At 40.5% G+C, this 17,005-nt stretch overlaps 1 protein-coding gene across 1 annotated transcript in view; it reads left to right on the forward strand.

The window, feature by feature from the left end:
* The window catches only part of CAT (catalase), a 35,957-nt gene that overhangs the window by 13,842 nt on the left and 5,110 nt on the right, over positions 1-17,005 (forward strand). The window contains exons 3-10 of the mRNA XM_007082047.3: positions 791-901; positions 2,104-2,234; positions 2,731-2,835; positions 3,436-3,561; positions 6,341-6,532; positions 7,216-7,368; positions 10,357-10,495; positions 13,346-13,476. Of these exons, the coding sequence (XP_007082109.1) occupies positions 791-901; positions 2,104-2,234; positions 2,731-2,835; positions 3,436-3,561; positions 6,341-6,532; positions 7,216-7,368; positions 10,357-10,495; positions 13,346-13,476 (1,088 nt within the window). The remainder of the gene's footprint in view (positions 1-790; positions 902-2,103; positions 2,235-2,730; positions 2,836-3,435; positions 3,562-6,340; positions 6,533-7,215; positions 7,369-10,356; positions 10,496-13,345; positions 13,477-17,005) is intronic.

A 17,005-nucleotide genomic window follows, 5' to 3' on the forward strand; every position in this document is an offset into this window, starting at 1 on the left:
ATGGGCATTCTGGAATTGTAGCTAGATTTAGATGGAGCCCTAATTGACTACATACTGGGAAGAATGGTGCAAAATTGAGGATAGTTGTGTTAGGGTGGTAGATTTCTGGTGATTTTTCCTTTTTGTCCAAAAGTTGTGAAAACTTTTATCTTGCTTTTATTACAGAAACAAAAGATAGGGTGCTGTTTAGAATAAAGCCAAAAACTCAATTGGACAAGCAAGCTTGATGGGAAGGAAGAAAAAATTTTTCTCCTAGCTGCTTGCTTGGACTCCCGGTTAGAACTTTCTAGTTTTTTTAATTTTTTTCTTCCATCCCTCTCCAGCTTTTTCTGTGTGGCTTTTCCATCACGACTTTGGTATGCTGTTCAGTTTGTTGTTTGGCCTGTGGTGTCTTATTTGTGTTTATCCTATTCTTTCTTTCCCTGTGTTTTCTCCTCTTCTCCCTGTTCTTCTCTTTATCTCCTAGGTCCTACCTGTACTTCAAGGCCTCCTCAGGCCCTGTGTCCTTGGGTCAGCCTTGACTTGCTACTTCCACCCCCACTCGTCTCTTTTTCTTCTTGGCTCCAGCTGTGTAGCCCTTGGGTTACCGCTGAGTGGTAACAGGACTTTGCATTTTGTCCCCATTCATTTTGTGTTTGGCCATCTATCTCCCCTTCTCCCATCATCTCAGAAGCTCCCAGAAGGCCAGTGCCGAACCATCGGCTTCCCTTGTCACCTAGCTGCCTATTGGCAGTGGGCCCAGTGGTCTGTGATGGTCTCACGATGAGGGTTTCTGTGTCTTTCTCATTAGGAGCTTTTGGCTACTTCGAGGTCACTCATGACATTACCAAATACTGCAAAGCAAAGGTGTTTGAGCATATTGGAAAGAGGACTCCCATTGCGGTTCGATTCTCCACTGTCGGTAAGTCCATCTGTTTGCGTGACTGGCACTGCGTAACTCAACCCTGTACCTTATTTTGGGCATTTATAACTTCATTTCAAGAAAAGCGTATTAGAAGGTAGAAAAAAAAACACTTCTCCAAATTATACCAGGTTTTTACAGCAGAAAAATTGTTTCGAGCCATGCAGGAAGTTACTTTTAATTCTGTTTGTTGAGGTCTTAGGAAATCACACTTATGCAGAGGCCACCACTGCAATTCTGTGACATTTGGAAAGAACCTTCCCACAAGTGGTTGCCTCAGATGGAAATGTGGAGTGGGAAGCTTATTCAGTAACCACAACAGCTACCCTTTATTGGGAATTAACTCCGTGCCATTCATCGTTGGGCACTTTACAGACATTGTCTGTAATCTCATCTGTAGGATCTGCTTTGCAGGGTGGGGCTATTTCTATTTCTAGTGGTTAAGTGATTTTTTTCAGTAGCACGAGTAAGAATTAGATCTATCAACTACATCTTAATACACCACATGCATGAATAATTCTGTTTCTGTTTCAGTCTGTGTTTGTGCATTTTTAAAATACTGTGGATGCAAAAAATAAATGACGCTAAGAATAAGAATCTATATTTTAGCTCATTTTCTTAATATTAACCTCATAATTTTGACAACTCACTTATTCTCTTTGTTTACTACCTTAATCTTTACAATTATTTTCTTCCTTTATTTTAATTTAAAATTTAATTACCTGTTTGAACTATTTTATGTTAAGTGGGTAATCTTTTCAGCTTTTACAGTTATGTAAAACTCTCCTTTTTTTTTTTTTTTTAAATGTTTTTTATTTATTTTTGAGACAGAGAGAGACAGAGCATGAGCAGGGGAGGGGCAGAGAGAGAGGGAAACACAGAATCTGAAGCAGGCTCCGGGCTCTGAGCTGTCTGCACAGAGCCCAACACCGGGCTCGAACTCACAAACCAGGAGATCATGACCTGAGCTGAAGTCGGACGCTCAACCGACTGAGCCACCCAGGCGCCCCAAAAACTCTCTCTTCTTAATCTCAATTATTTTGTTTAATTTGGGGACTGAATTGGCTGGCAGGTGGTAGAAATAATGGCTCAGGCACTTAAGTGACTGATTTCCTTCTAGGAAGTGGGTTGGAAAGCATAGATCCTAATGTTTTTTTATGACCTTAGGCTTATGCCTCATTTTTCCCATTTGAACCTTCTAGCTGGAGAGTCGGGCTCAGCTGACACAGTTCGGGACCCTCGTGGGTTTGCAGTGAAATTTTACACAGAGGATGGTAATTGGGATCTTGTTGGAAATAACACTCCCATTTTTTTCATCAGGGATGCCATACTGGTAGGTGATAAAGTAACTTGCACTCTACAAATGTTTGTTGATTTAAATTGGTTTCAGACAATCTGCTTTGACTGTCCTTTGAGGAGAGGCCTTGTGAAAAGCAGAAAAAAGAGAATTTGGGTTGGTTGGATTGCCTTTTAAAGCACATTTTTCTGTATTTAGTATCTTTTTATGAGATCAAGTAACAATTACTGTTGGTCCTCAGTTTGGCATTTCAAGATTCACTGACTTAATGGGAATAGTCCAGTTTTCCATGTAATGGGACTATTCCCATTAAGGCCATGAATGAAAAGAGGCACTTTGTCCTGGGAACATGTAGAGGGTAAATTTTGTTTTAGGGCTTGGCAGTGTGAAATTCTGGGATTATACTATTCAGAATTATCATCCAACAATTATAACAATTATATTGCTTACCTACCAATAGGCAATGTATAATGTAAGACACCATCACTCCGATAAACTTGATTTTTGGATTTTTGTCTCCTTTTCTGTTTAGTTTCCGTCCTTTATCCACAGTCAAAAGAGAAACCCTCAAACGCACCTGAAGGATCCGGACATGGTCTGGGACTTCTGGAGCCTGCGCCCTGAGTCTCTGCATCAGGTGGGGGCTCTCCTTTTTCACTGTATCAGAACATGTCACTGTAGTGCCATTTATGCCCCGTAGTGCCATTTCTCCAGTGCTGGTTATCTCACTGCACTTGGTTTCTGACTTTCTTTTTGGGAGCTTCCTCAGGTTGCTTGATCCTGAAGAGTTTTATAATCTGCATTTGTTCATCTTCCCTCATTCATAGGCCTTAAATGACCTAGAAACATTATCAATTGATATTTCCCAATACTAAGGATTAAAGCCTCTAGTATGAAGTAAAGCTCTTTGTATCAGGGAGAGAAGGGAAAAGTGGTACCAAACACGTTTACTGTTAAAATAGATTTTGAATAACAAGTTAGCTAGTTTTCAGATTTGCTTTTGCTTTTCTTTATAGAATTTTGAGCCATGAGGCTAATGATTTACATATCATTCTGCTTTAAAATTCTTGTTATTTTGTATAAATGATACTAATGATAACCTTTCCTGTGGGTACTTGGTTAGTGTGCCCCATGTCATTAAGAGATTTTTTTGGAAACTTAGGAATGTCTTAAGAATCTAGGATGTTTTGATTGAAACTGAAAAAATTTAGGCTTTATTTACTTTTCTGTTTCTTAGGTTTCTTTCTTGTTCAGTGATCGAGGGATTCCAGATGGACACAGGCACATGAATGGATATGGATCGCATACTTTCAAGCTGGTTAATGCGAATGGAGAGGTAGTTTATTGCAAATTCCATTATAAGGTACGTGTTGCCTTTGGGGAAGAGGGGACAAAGCTCTCACCACCCATGTCTCCTTACTTCTCTTGAGGATTGGCCAGAGATCAAGGCCCTTTCCACCTTTCCCTTATGTCCACTCTGAAGGCTGGGAAGTATTGACTCAGTTGATCAGGACCATGACTCTTCTGTTGGCTATGCCCAAATGAACAGGTGTGCGCTGCCCTGTTAGGGGAACTGTGTGGGCTCTCTTTGGTCTCTTTCCATGTGGCCAGAGGGTAGGAACACACAGCTGCTCTCAATGGTCAAGCTCTCTTCTCCTTCTGGGGTCCTGGGAGAAATGTGTAAATATTTGGGAAAATGCTCATTTCATGCTGGTTCTCTGGGTTAATGTTTCTGGTGCTGGCAGGTGCGTATCCATTCTCCCTGGAGAGGGAAGACCTAAGGTTTTGTTTTGGGCTCAAATGTAAGGAGATAATACAGGCCTTCATGCTATATGAAAGGAGATTTCTACCATGTTTAGCCTAGCTTTCTAGACTTCTTTGTTGGAGTTTAGAGTCAAGCCTTAGCAAACAGTAAAGTATTATGTTGCTTTGCCTTTCCTAGCCCAGAGTCATCGATTTGAGCCTAGATACCTTTTGTGGTCCAGGAGGGGACAGTGGCAGAAATGGGGACTTCCTGTCTGTAATACCAGTCTCACCATTACTCTCAATGTCTGATGTTATCTTTCCAGAAACATTTCTTTTAACTTTTTAACTCCTCCATCCATTTATTTAGCATTTATCAAGGGTATATTCTGAATAGGGAAAAAAGTAAAATCAGTTACAAATGTAAGAAAATAAAAATTCTGTTTTTTTTTTTCATTTACTTTCATACAATCATATCAAATAACTTTCCTTCAGGGGAAGCTTTGAGAACATTTGAATTAATTGAAGTGTTTTAAAGGGCTCGTCTTTCTTACTATGATCTTGGCATTTGTTGCAATAAGCAGTATTCTCAGAGAACTCTAGAAGGTTATTTAAAGAATCTCTGGTTGCCTAAGAACATGTTTCCAAATACTACTGCTAAAATAAGCACAGACAGAAGTGGACTGAGGACAAATGCAGTCTCCCTCTTAATGGTATCTGTCCCAAGACCTGTTCTTTCCTTCTGTCCTGTTTTAATCTTTATCTGAACAACTTATGTATGTATATCAAACAGGAAAACTGTCTCCCCTCTTTGTACTTATAACTTGGATCTATAATCTTTGGCAAGGAACAGTTTTAAGAAACAGTTGCCCTGTGGGCTTGTAAGTGCCAAGAGGAGAGGTGTAGTGTCACTGGAAGCCAGACTAAGTGACTGTGTCTGGTGCACCGGCATGGTGGTGGCTTTGTAGTTGGACCAGTCTGAATTCAACTCTTCCCTCTTCTGGATATCTGTGACTTGGTCTACTATTATTGAAAGTTCTCTGTGCTCCAGCTTTGTCACTCTAAAATTGGGATAATCATAGCAACTGTCCATGATCCTGCAAGGATTGGGTTGCTTATGGGTCTCTTCAGCAGAGGGCCCTGGGATGGCCTGAGACCTACTTGGATGTATCAGTCTGGATTATTCTGACCTATGGTTAGTCTTTTCTGAGCCCAAGGGAATTCAATTAAAATCAGAAAAGTATTGCAATATTATTGCACAATTTAATGGATTCGCTCTCTGGATGATCTGCAGATGGTGACCTCCAGTTTTAAATCTGGAAGGTGATTGTACTTCTGGTCTGATAGTAAGAAGAGTTCAGGTCTTGCCACTGGTTAGAGAGACTTGAGATTTCTGTGATAGAAAGAGTTTCAGAGTTCACTTTGCTGAGGAAATCTTTCGATGCTTGGCTTGTGGGGATCTTCAGAATAAGATATAGGTGGAAATCTGTTGAAGAGCAGTATGGTGTGATAATAGGAACACTGGTGACAGTGACTAACTTATTTGGGTTTTAATGGCTTGCTTGGGAAGTCAGAATACTAGTTTTGCCTACTCGTAGTCAGAGAATTGGTTCAGAGTGGCTCTACTGAAGTTCTTTTCAGCTGTATGAACTATGATTCTATGATTTCTTTTAAAAAAAGGAAGACAGTAGAGGTGGAGGGATGCTAGCTGAGCATAATCTCAGTAATTTATTTGAGCTATTATAAAACAGGGAGTTAAAAATTAACTTCATGAAAAAAGATAGTCCTTTTTATTAATTTTTTGCTCATTTAAAAAATATTTTTTGCTTTTTTTTCTGATTTGAAAAGTAATATGAGTGTAACAATTGAAATAATAGCCACCTGGAAAACAATTTTGATGTTCCTCAAGAAATCAAACATAGAATTACCATATTACCTGGCAACTTTATTTTGAGATATATACTCAAAAAAATCTACTGAAGTGGACACTTTAAAATGGTTAAAGTGGTACATTTTATGTTTTGTATATGTTACACCAAAAAGTTTTTGGCTTTTCTGAAGACAGTATCACAGCATTCTTATTATGGGTGAGACGTTGAAAATCAACTATATGTTAAGAGTTAAATTAAAAAAATTCAGGGTACAGAAAGGGAAAGAGAAGACTAATTTTAAATATGAAATGCACCTACAGAATCCCTGCATATTTAAAAGAATGAGGGTAACCAAGTGGAATTTCTTGTTGATAAATTCATATTTGGATCAGAGTTAAAGAGTGGAATTGTCACAAGGAAGGTCCAGTGTTTGTGTAGCATTGCTCATCCTCCTCAATGCATAACTGATTAAAGTTCCGTAACTTTGCCAGTACATTTCAGTGTGAGCTTCTTTCTCTCATTCTGCAGACTGACCAGGGCATCAAAAACCTTTCTGTTGAAGACGCAGCACGACTTTCCCAGGAAGATCCTGACTATGGCCTCCGGGACCTTTTCAATGCCATCGCCACAGGCAACTACCCCTCCTGGACTTTTTACATCCAGGTCATGACGTTCAGTGAGGCAGAAACCTTTCCATTTAATCCATTTGATGTCACCAAGGTGAGTCCGTTGACAGCCAAATTGTTTTCTTTTTTAAGTCTCTTTGTGCCTAATTTTACAGATTCCAGTCAAGCATTCATAATGATAGAGAAGTCATGTACAAAATGGCAGTGGTGCCTCTTTGGATTTTCCTAATCTGTGCATCACACTTCTAGTTCCTGTTTGCTGAGTTCACTGAGTTCTTCTATGTGGCTTGATCTATCGTTGTTAGCAGGGAACAGATCTTGAAAAGCTGATGTAGGGGCGCCTGGGTGGCTCAGTCGGTTGAGCGCCGACTTCGGCTCAGGTCACGATCTCGCGGTCTGTGAGTTCGAGCCCCGCATCGGGCCCCTGTGCTGACAGCTCAGAGCCCGGAGCCTGTTTCAGATTCTGTGTCTCCCTCTCTCTGACCCTCCCCCATTCATGCTCTGTCTCTCTCTGTCTCAAAAATAAATAAACGTTAAAAAAAAATTTAAAAAAAAAAAAAAAAGAAAAAAAAGAAAAGCTGATGTACTTGTGCCCAGGGAAGATGTCAATATTTACCATTAACTGTTGTGAAAGATTCAACCAATGTACTCAGTTGAAGTTCTTTTCATTTTATTGGATTAAAAAAATCACTATTTTCACTTATTATCGTGGGCTTCATTATATTAGTTTCCTGTAGTTGGTTGTCTGGTAATTGTGAATATGACATTTATTTTTAGGTTTGGCCTCACAACGACTACCCTCTTATCCCAGTTGGTAAACTGGTTTTAAACCGGAATCCAGTGAATTACTTCGCTGAGGTTGAACAGATGGCATTTGACCCGAGCAACATGCCACCTGGCATCGAGCCCAGCCCTGACAAAATGCTTCAGGTAAACCCGGTGGATTGAGATGTTCAGAGGCAGGAGCACACACATATGTGTGCGTGGGCACACACACACACACACACACACACACACACTGTGTAATTTGGCCTGACTTTTGTATGAAGAATTAACCAAAACATCACTTAAATTTTCATCTAGGTCCTTAGTTTCCTCAGTTCCTGTGGGTCTGACTGAAGCATTCGTAGATTATAGTATTACAGTATAAAGCAAATTTCTTAGTAAAGTCTCTCAGTATGTTAAGACTGACATTTAGTCTCTTAGTTTAAAAGAAGTTACATTAGAAAAACCTCAGTTATCCATAGAGTAAAGCACTCTTTGTTCAGTCTGTAATTGGTGGGAGGGAATATCATTAATTGATTATAACACCTTGTTCAGTATAACTTGATTCATTTCCTCTTCCATGGTGATGCTTGAATTTTTCCATCTGTAAAAGGAGACAGGAGATGGTTTTTATGAACTAAATGTCTGTTGCCACTGATTGAAGGCAGTGGGTTAATTTAACCATTTGTCTCAGTAATGTTCCTACTCATTCACTATTTTTTTTTAAATCACTTTCCATTATGCTCTTTCAAGAGTAGAAAGAGTAGGGGAGCCTGGGTGGCTCATTTGGTTAAGCGTCCGAATCTTGATTTCGACACCTATCATTATCTCTAGGTTCATGGGATTGAACCCAAGGTCAGGCTCTGCCCTGACAGCTCAGAACCTGCTTGGGATTCTCTCTCTCCCTCTCTCTATGCCTCTTCCATCCCCCCGCCCAAAGTAAATAAACATAAAAAAAAGAGTAGAAATAGGGAAAAATATTTTGGGGGGACCAGAAATCAGTAGGAAAATAATTGGTTTAATAATTAGTGAGTAAATCAATCTCTTGTGTTTTTGGACTCTGACCATGATACAGGGGTTAAAGATCATTACCCCAGATCAGACCATAGTGACAGATGGATGCTTCTTATATAAGTGTCCAAGTCCAGTTCAGGAGTCACTGTCCATGGAGACAAGCTAAGGTGCCCTGTATTTTTTTTAATAGAACCTTGTTTGATTTGACATTGGGAACATTTGGGACTTTTATAGAAAATAAGTTTTTGTTCGTTTTCAGTTCAATTTAACTACTATAAATTGAATACTTCTGTGTGTGGCAAACTGCCCTGGCTGCTATAACAGATATAAAGACTCACAATAACTATAATATAAAGCAGAAGGCCCCATGAATCAGGAGAAATCTTGTCTGTTAGGAGGATGATGACAGAGTTTTGAGAATGAGCTATCATTTGAGATAGCTTTTGAAGAATGGATAGGATTTCAGTTTTCAACAGAGATGAAATGGGGCAGGAGAGAGACCTGAGTATAGATACAATGGTGGACCGTATTTAAACTGTAAGCAGTCACTTTTTCCTGAAGTAGAAGACGTAGGATTGGGTACATGGAACATACGTCAGAGGGGACTTCAGTGCTTAAGTAGAAGTTTGTACAGTTATACCTTTTAGGAAAAGAAGGTTTCTTCCGTTTTGAGAAATGTGATCTGTGATCAAGTAGCATCGCTCCAGTTGGTGACAGAACAAGAGAGAAGTGAAGGTTAGGGAGGAGAGAAGAAAGGCCAAGCAGAGTGCAGAGGATAGGCAGAAGTGCCTGTGTTGAAACTGGAAAGGAAAGGAAGCCAAGACAGCATGACCCTGGGCCCTCAACCTCCCCACCTGGAGTTGGAAGGCGGCTGGACCGTGTGAAAGAGGTTAATGGGATTTGTCAAGGCATGAACTTGGCATGGGTAGAGCCAAGACTGCATAGCCTTGGTATTGAGGACACAGGGTGAGGAGCAAATGTCATCAAAATTCTTTTCACAATCCGTGTCACCATGGGTCTCTGGGACCACAGTGAGACATGGAGACAGTTAACAACACCGAGTCATACAATTAGAAGAGCACGGAAACATTGGGTGGAGGCCTAGGCCCAGGAGAAAGGACCACAGATCAAATACATGTTCTCTGCAACAAGAAAAAATAAATGTCTAAGCCATTTCATTGAAACTGTTGGGAAGAGAGTCCTGAGAAAAGATGATAAATGCAAACCATGCAATTATATGGGTGAATTGAATTATATGAATGAATCATATAATTTCTATCAGCATTGTGGTTGTGGCAAACATGTATTTTATATTCAATGTGCTGTCTTTACAGTTTTTTAAAAGTGTGTTTAGAAAGTGAAAGGGCTTTATGTAGTAGGCACAGTCAAGATATCAGTCCCTAGCCCGGTTTTTCCACAACTTCTCAAGTCATTGGCTGTGAGTTCTAATGCCTTGGAGCATGTGAGGAGACATGTAGGGAAGAACCGTGATACTCGTTTAGCCACTTGGTGACCAGTGAGGAAAGGTTTAAAGTAGGTAAGTAACGTAATCGGTGTGGGGCCTTAGGCCCATTCTTGTGGCAGGAGCGTGTAGGACGATACTGTCGGAGGAGGGGCGGGAAGCGGAGAGCCAGTGAGGAGAACTTTGAAGTTACTCCAACAGGAGCTGAGGAGTGTCCGAGGGTGGTAGTGGTTGTATGGTAATGGACAGTGGGTTCAGTTACCTTTCAGCAAGGTCACGTTAATAAATTTTCAAGGGTCATCCAAAGTGGTAAGCCAGATCACCGTGAAAAGGACACAGATTCCAGTTAGTTGCCTACGATGTGATACATCTCTGAGAGTAGGAAGTAATATAAGACAGGACGCTAACTTGTTATTTGAGAAAACAAAGGCGTTCTTACCTAGAACAGGTGTGAAAATCTGGAGTTGTTTCGCTGTGTGACGTGGAAGATTAAGAGCTGTTCAGTTAGGGAGAACTCATTTCATAAGGGAAGAAACTTTGCTGTCTTCAGGGGATAGTAGGCAGCGTTTGTGGAACCCGGTACAGAGTGCTTTGTGCTACAAAGTTGAGAGTGAAGTTTATAGACCCTTCTGTTTGTTACTGCACAGCACCAATGCCTGTTCCATTTATAACTGTAGGGCCGCCTTTTTGCCTATCCTGACACCCACCGCCACCGCCTGGGACCCAACTATCTTCAGATACCTGTGAACTGTCCTTTCCGTGCTCGAGTGGCCAACTACCAGCGTGACGGCCCCATGTGCATGGTCGACAATCAGGGTACGCCTAAGACATTCGGCTCGCCCAGGGAGGGCAGAGGGCCCTGCTGAGTGGGGAGAGGGCAGGGGACGCCATGCCAGGCCAGCGGTTTGCCATGTCCTGCTCTGTGGAGAAGACCCAGGGGACCTTCTCCTCTATGAAGCAAGGAAAGTTTATCTGTATACTTTATCTGATAGGTTTTATTGACAGTTCCCATCTCACATTTTTACTTGCTGTCCATCTGATAGTGAAAGGCAGGGAGGAAAATCCTTCACACACACACTGGCTGTTGTCGAGTAGCATTCAATTTAGGGGTTAGGTTTTAGGGACTTCACAAAGTAGATAGTTTCTTAAATCGCTAGGACTTAGACTCTTGGAAGTGCAACAGCCAAGAGTTCCTGTTTCTTGTTCCTCTTTGCACTTTGCCGGGGCTGAGGAGGAGCAAATGTAGCTAGAGTTTAGAGGGGATGGGGCAGGTGAGATAAGGGAGACAGAGTAAATCAAGGCATTCTTCCCTTTTCACTAAGGGCGTGTAGTTGAATTCATGTAAATCAACTGGTGAGATGAGACTGTAGTGCATCATTTTGTTTTTTGGAACTCATTTTTCAAATTTATGATTTTTTTCTTTTGACTTCTGTTTTTGGTGCCATGTACCGGCAGCCTCTATTTGTGATAACTTGTTCTAATTAGAGACTGTTTAATTAATGTTTTTTTCCTTTTAATATTTTCTAGCTTAATATAGATTTTAATTTTCTTTTTGTTTTCTATTTAGGACACATTTATTTTAGCAATAGGCTGCTTACATTGATCCCTTTAGAAATTTTACTGATGATTTATATTTATATCTATGGCTATAGATGTCTATATTCAAAGATGACTTTTCTATGATAATAATAATACATGTGCCCTAAAGAAAATTTAGAAAACATAAGGGAAAGAAGAGAAGGGAGAAGGAAAACCCACTTTCAGCCCCAGCCCTCAGAGACCACAACTGTTGCATTTTGCTGTATTTCTTGCTGTATTTTTTTCTGTGACTATTTTTTATATACTTAAGATTTTTTTGTTTATATGATTTTGTGCCTTGCATTTGTTATCATCATGACTAAGCCTTTTCTATGTATTTAACAAGTTTACTTACTCACTAACTGATTATATTAGGTGTTTGCAATACTTCTGCTTTCTGAGGTTTATAGGGCTAACGGGGTGTGTTATTACCCAAAGTAATTGTTACTTCCTTGTATCTGTCTTCTGTATTTTTATTCTAAAGTGATTTTTTTTTCTTTCATATTCCTCAGTCCTTCTGTTATTGAGACTACCTGTATCAGAGAGGTTCATGTAGATTTCAGAACTTCATTAATTAGTACCTGTTTCATGTTTATCATTCTTGTTTACCATTATAGTGGCATATGTATGAAAAAACTACTTAAGGCTACATTTTGACACACCCTTTGCCCAGTTTTAAAAGCCAAGCATTTGGGTTGTGCTCTTGAGTTTTGATGAAAGAGCTCAATTGTTCCCAGTAGTCAAAGACTCGAAGACAACTCCTACTTTGAGTAAAGGTCGGAACTTATTTGGAAATAGAATTTTAAGATTACCCAAATAGGCACATTTCAAAGAGCTGATTCTAAATTCAGAAGACCACTGTAGTGGCTGGTTGTTGGAGCACAACACCTTTGATATAGATGAAGCTCGCCTAGAATGACTTCCAAGGGCTAGTAATTGGGCTCCGTAATAGTATGGTGCCTTCCTTCTTCCTACGTGCACTTGGTACCTTGATCAGTGTCATGTACAGGCGCATCTTGATTATTCACTCTGGATAATCTGTTCTGGCAGTGAGCTGGTTAAAGTTCCAAGCTCAGACTGGTTTGTTCAGAACACTTAATATGTTTCTAGGCCACTCCTATTTAGGCAGCATGTGCTCAGGTAACTCAAGCTTCAGCTAATACCAGTCAAAGCAGGTAGGAAAGTAAATATGCCAAAATGAAAAAGAAAAGCCTTTTCGTTTATTCCAGAAGTTGTAAAATATGTTTTGATTGCATTTTATCCTTATTTTTTCTAGAAGTCTAGATAAATGAGTGCTGACATACCTGAAATACCAAATTTTTTTGAAAACCCTTTTTTATTCATCTGTGGAGGGAAGCGAAAGTGAAGCTAGAGCTGAATAAAGTCATAGTCAATAAAGGAAAGAGACTTCGAGAATCTTAAAAACCTTGAAGGAAGGGTGAAGGAGAGCTCTGGAATGGGAAATGGGAAGATGGGTGTGCTGCAGTGGAAGGCACGAAAAAGATCCCCAACACCAGCTCTGCCACTAATGACCACGTGACCATGCGGCGAGCAGTTAACAGCTCAGGGCTCCGTTTATGTGTCTGTAGATTGAAGGAGCAGAGCAACTTTCAGTTGCTCCCAAGAATTCTGTGATTTGGGGTTTGAACTGAGCTCAAGCCCAAATGCAACTCTCAGATTTGAAACGTGTCTTTGGGTCTCTTCTTCTGTGGGGGCCAGATCAAACCTGTATGAATATATTCGTACTGGTAAGCACCGGAGGATTTTAAAGGTCAGATCCCTTGAAGTGTTCAAGCAACCTTGAGATGTCTTCAGCAAGACCCAGAGTGGGCCCGCCCACGTGAGAGCATTTGGAAGCTGGCATTGTTCTTTAAGAATCTGAGTCCTGCCTGTAGCTAGACAGAAGACCTTAAAAATAATAGGTACATGGCATGCATATGTATTGTATGTGTATATACGCAGGCATGTGTGTGTATATATGTGTATGTGTAATTGCCACTTGAATTATATCTTATCACGTTGACTGTTTTCAGACTTACTTCAGTTTTCATCTCCCTAAGTGAATCCGTATGGTTTTTTTTTTTGAAGGTGGTGCTCCAAATTATTACCCCAATAGCTTTAGTGCCCCCCAAGAACAGCGCTGTGCCATCGAACATAGCAGCCGGTGTTCTCCGGATGTGCAGCGCTTCAACAGTGCCAATGAAGACAATGTCACTCAGGTAATGACTCCTTTGTCAGCTGTGAGACTCATTAGATCAGTTTCTTGTTAGTGTCTGCATATTTCCCCCTCCTAAAGTGTCTAATATGTCTTAAACTGAATTCATGGAAGACATCCCTAATCATAAATCAGTCCCTTTATTAGATGGAGTTGAAGAGCTGTGTTGCTATGCTCTTTCAGTACAAGGTATGGAGACTCATTTCAGCTCCCCCAAATTTTATTGAAGGGGTTATAGGTGGGGGCCATTGGGGAAGCAGTGACACATAAGAATGTAAGAGATGGGCAAATAAGGCAACTAAGTACAACCACATCTAAGAAGATGGGCAGGACAGCCTAGATTTAAGGGGCTGGAACTTGATTCACAATAGCTCTAGGAGCCTCGGTAGCAAAAGTATGCATGTTTCCATCATAGGGCACCCTGTTCATATTACTCCACTGCTTTCCACCTGTCGTCTTCTGTTTTCTAGAACTGATTTCTTATTCTTACCATGTCCTCCCGACTTTCTCCTCACCACCTCATAGCTTCTGTTTTAACATTGCTCTGACCATGGCCTAACCTTCTTTATGGCTTCTTTCTCCATGTATCACTTTTTTTTTTTTTTTACACCATTTTTCACTCTCTCCCTCTCTCTCTCTCTCTCTCTGTCTCTCAATATTTATATATCAGTTTCTGGAGAGAGGAAGTCTGATTGATTTGACTGATCTTTTCACTTCAGTTTGCATCATTGGCCTTTGGCCAGCCTATGGTTGACTGCCCTTGGTCAAGTACCCACCCTCTTTCCAATCCCCTGTGGCTGCCTAAGAGCTGTTCTGTGGATGCACTGCAAGAGACCCTTTGACTTTATAGAGCAGCCTCCTCATTAACATGTCCAGTACAACTTATACCTCACACAAGAGAAGAATGAAATTAAAGAGTCTAGTTGCCTTAAGAGCTCTGTTTGGATAGCTGGTGTTAAACTTAGTGTATAAACTTAGAATAGGACCTATATCTAGTTTCTCAGTTTATAAATGTGGGTTCCAAGTAAAAGATATTGAAATACATGAATTTATTCACTGTGGAGATACCTTTATTTGAAAGGCACATATGTGTATACATAGATATGTGTATATAATAAAGAAATTACTTTATAGTAGGATATAAACCACATTTAGATGAAATGAAACACCTAAAAGCCTTTTGTGGTAACTGCATTATTCTTGGTGAGGCAGGTGTTACCAAGTATATTATAATACAATCCCTGCCTCTCAAAGAATTTTGCCTGCATGAGGCCTATTCCAGTGTTAAACTAGCGAATACAATGTCTGCAAAAATTAATGTAGATAGTAAGTGGCTTCTAGAGTGAGAGAATATATTTGCATTTCATCTAACTAAAGACTCATGTCCAGAATATGTAAAGAACTTCTACAGAGCAGTGAGAAAAAGACAAATGAATAGAAAATGGGCAAAGACTTGAATAGGTACTTCACAAAAGAGGATATCCAAATGACTGAAAAACATATGAAAGGTGGTTTATCTCAGTAGTCATCAGGGATATGTAAAATGAAACCACAAAGAGATAGCACTACATATGCTCCAGGATGTCTAGAATTAAAACGACTGCCCATTCCAAGTGTCGAGAGAACGAGAAACAACTCTAACTCTCCTGTGAGTGTAAATTAGTCCAGCTGTTTCAGAGAACTGTGTATCAGGATCCATTAAAGCTAAACACGTGTGGGTCTTTTCACCTAGTAAAGTACACTCTTGTGTGGGAACGCAATAGAAATGTGTACATATGAGCACCTGAAGAAACGTACAGGACTGTTCATGTTACCAAATGCTCAACAAGAGCTTGGATAAGCACATTTGGCAAAACACAATTAAAATATTAGAAGTCGGGGCACCTGGGTGACTCAGTCAGTTGAGCATCTGACTTTGGCTCAGGTCATGATCTCACAGTTCGTGGGTTCAAACACTGTCAAGCTCTGTATTAACAGCTCGGAGCCCGAAGCCTGCTTCACATTCTGTCTCCCTTTCTCTCTGCCCCTCTCCTGCTTGCACTCGGTCTCTCTTTCTCTCTCAAAAATAAACATTAAAAAATTCAAAATATATAAATATTAGCAGTCAAAAGAACTGCCTTTAGGGAGGCAGTTGGAGGGGAAAGAAAGTGACTGGGAAAAGGGACTACAGTGGGCAGATTTCTGAGTGTGAATGATCTGGGTGGTAGTTACATAGTGTGTTCACTTACAAATATTGAACCTCACACTTATGGTTGGTGCCCTCTACTATAGGCCTATTATACTTCAATTAATAAGCTTACTAAAGAAAAAAATCATTCTCTCACTTTGTATAGACTAGTAAAAATACCAGTTTTCTGGGGGCACCTGGGTGGCTCAGTTGGTTAAGCGTCCGCTTTTGGCTCAGGTTATGATCTCGTGGTTCACGAGTTTGAGCCCCATGTTGAGCTCTGTGCTGACAGCTCATAGCCTGGAGCCGGCTTTGGATTCTGTGTCTCTCTCTCCCTCTGCCCCTCCCCTGCTCATGCTATGTGTCTCTTTCTCTCTCAAAGATGAATAAACATTAAAAAAAATGTTTAAAAAAATGTTTAAAGGGAATTTGGTCAGAGGTCTGTGGTTAAAGTGTTGGAGCTGATAAAGCTGTTCAGAATCCTTATCTGGCTAATAAATTAGAACAGCCGTCCCATGTGTGGGGTCCATGCCACCTATAGTGAGCAACTGTAGATGGTGGTTGCGAGCCAGGTGTAAGAACATGCAGATCACAGCACCCTGGAGACTTCTTCAGTTTGACTTCCAAGTCCCAGCCTGCCTTTGACCTGAGTGGTGTGAATGCTGAAGCCAGGCTTAGATGGTAAGGGTTACATACTATTTACATTGCAGTCGTCATGTCCGCATGATGAGATAGGGGTGCTGTTCATCACTGTTTGCACGTGTACTTTTTAAAAAACTTGGAGCTAGACCAGCCAGATCCTAGGCAAACAAGTTTTTTGTATGGCTTTTATTCAGTGGTGTGTTGATAAATATTAGCAGTTGTGTGCAGGGCGGGCAGGGGAAACCCTGGATTATAGTGCTTGTCAATTTTCTTGATGAAGATATTCCCTGGAGCTGATTTTAAGCTAGCAACATGGTGTCACTGAATCTGTGGCATAGGGATATGATGTTCAGTATTTCCACTGTAGAGATACAGCAGACACAAATAACCTCAGGAGCATAGGTTACATGTATTAATTGGGAAATCATACATTTTGGGAGTTTATTATTTTTAAAAAAATTTTTTTTAATGTTTATTTTTGAGAGAAAGAGAGAGAGAGACAGAGTGCAAGGAGGGGAGGAGCAGAGAGAGAGGGAGACACAGAATTGGAAGCAGGCTCCCAGCTCTGAGCTGTCAGCACAGAGCCCAGTGCGGGGCTTGAACCCATGAACCGTGGGATCATGACCTGAGCCGAAGTTGGACACTCAGCCAACCGAGCCACCCAGGAAACCAGGAGTTTATTATCTTTGTTGTAATATAATTTATTTTATAAATAAAGTTTATA

The sequence above is a fragment of the Panthera tigris genome, chromosome D1, assembly GCF_018350195.1.
Source record: "Panthera tigris isolate Pti1 chromosome D1, P.tigris_Pti1_mat1.1, whole genome shotgun sequence".
NCBI classification, from domain to species: Eukaryota; Metazoa; Chordata; class Mammalia; order Carnivora; family Felidae; genus Panthera; species Panthera tigris.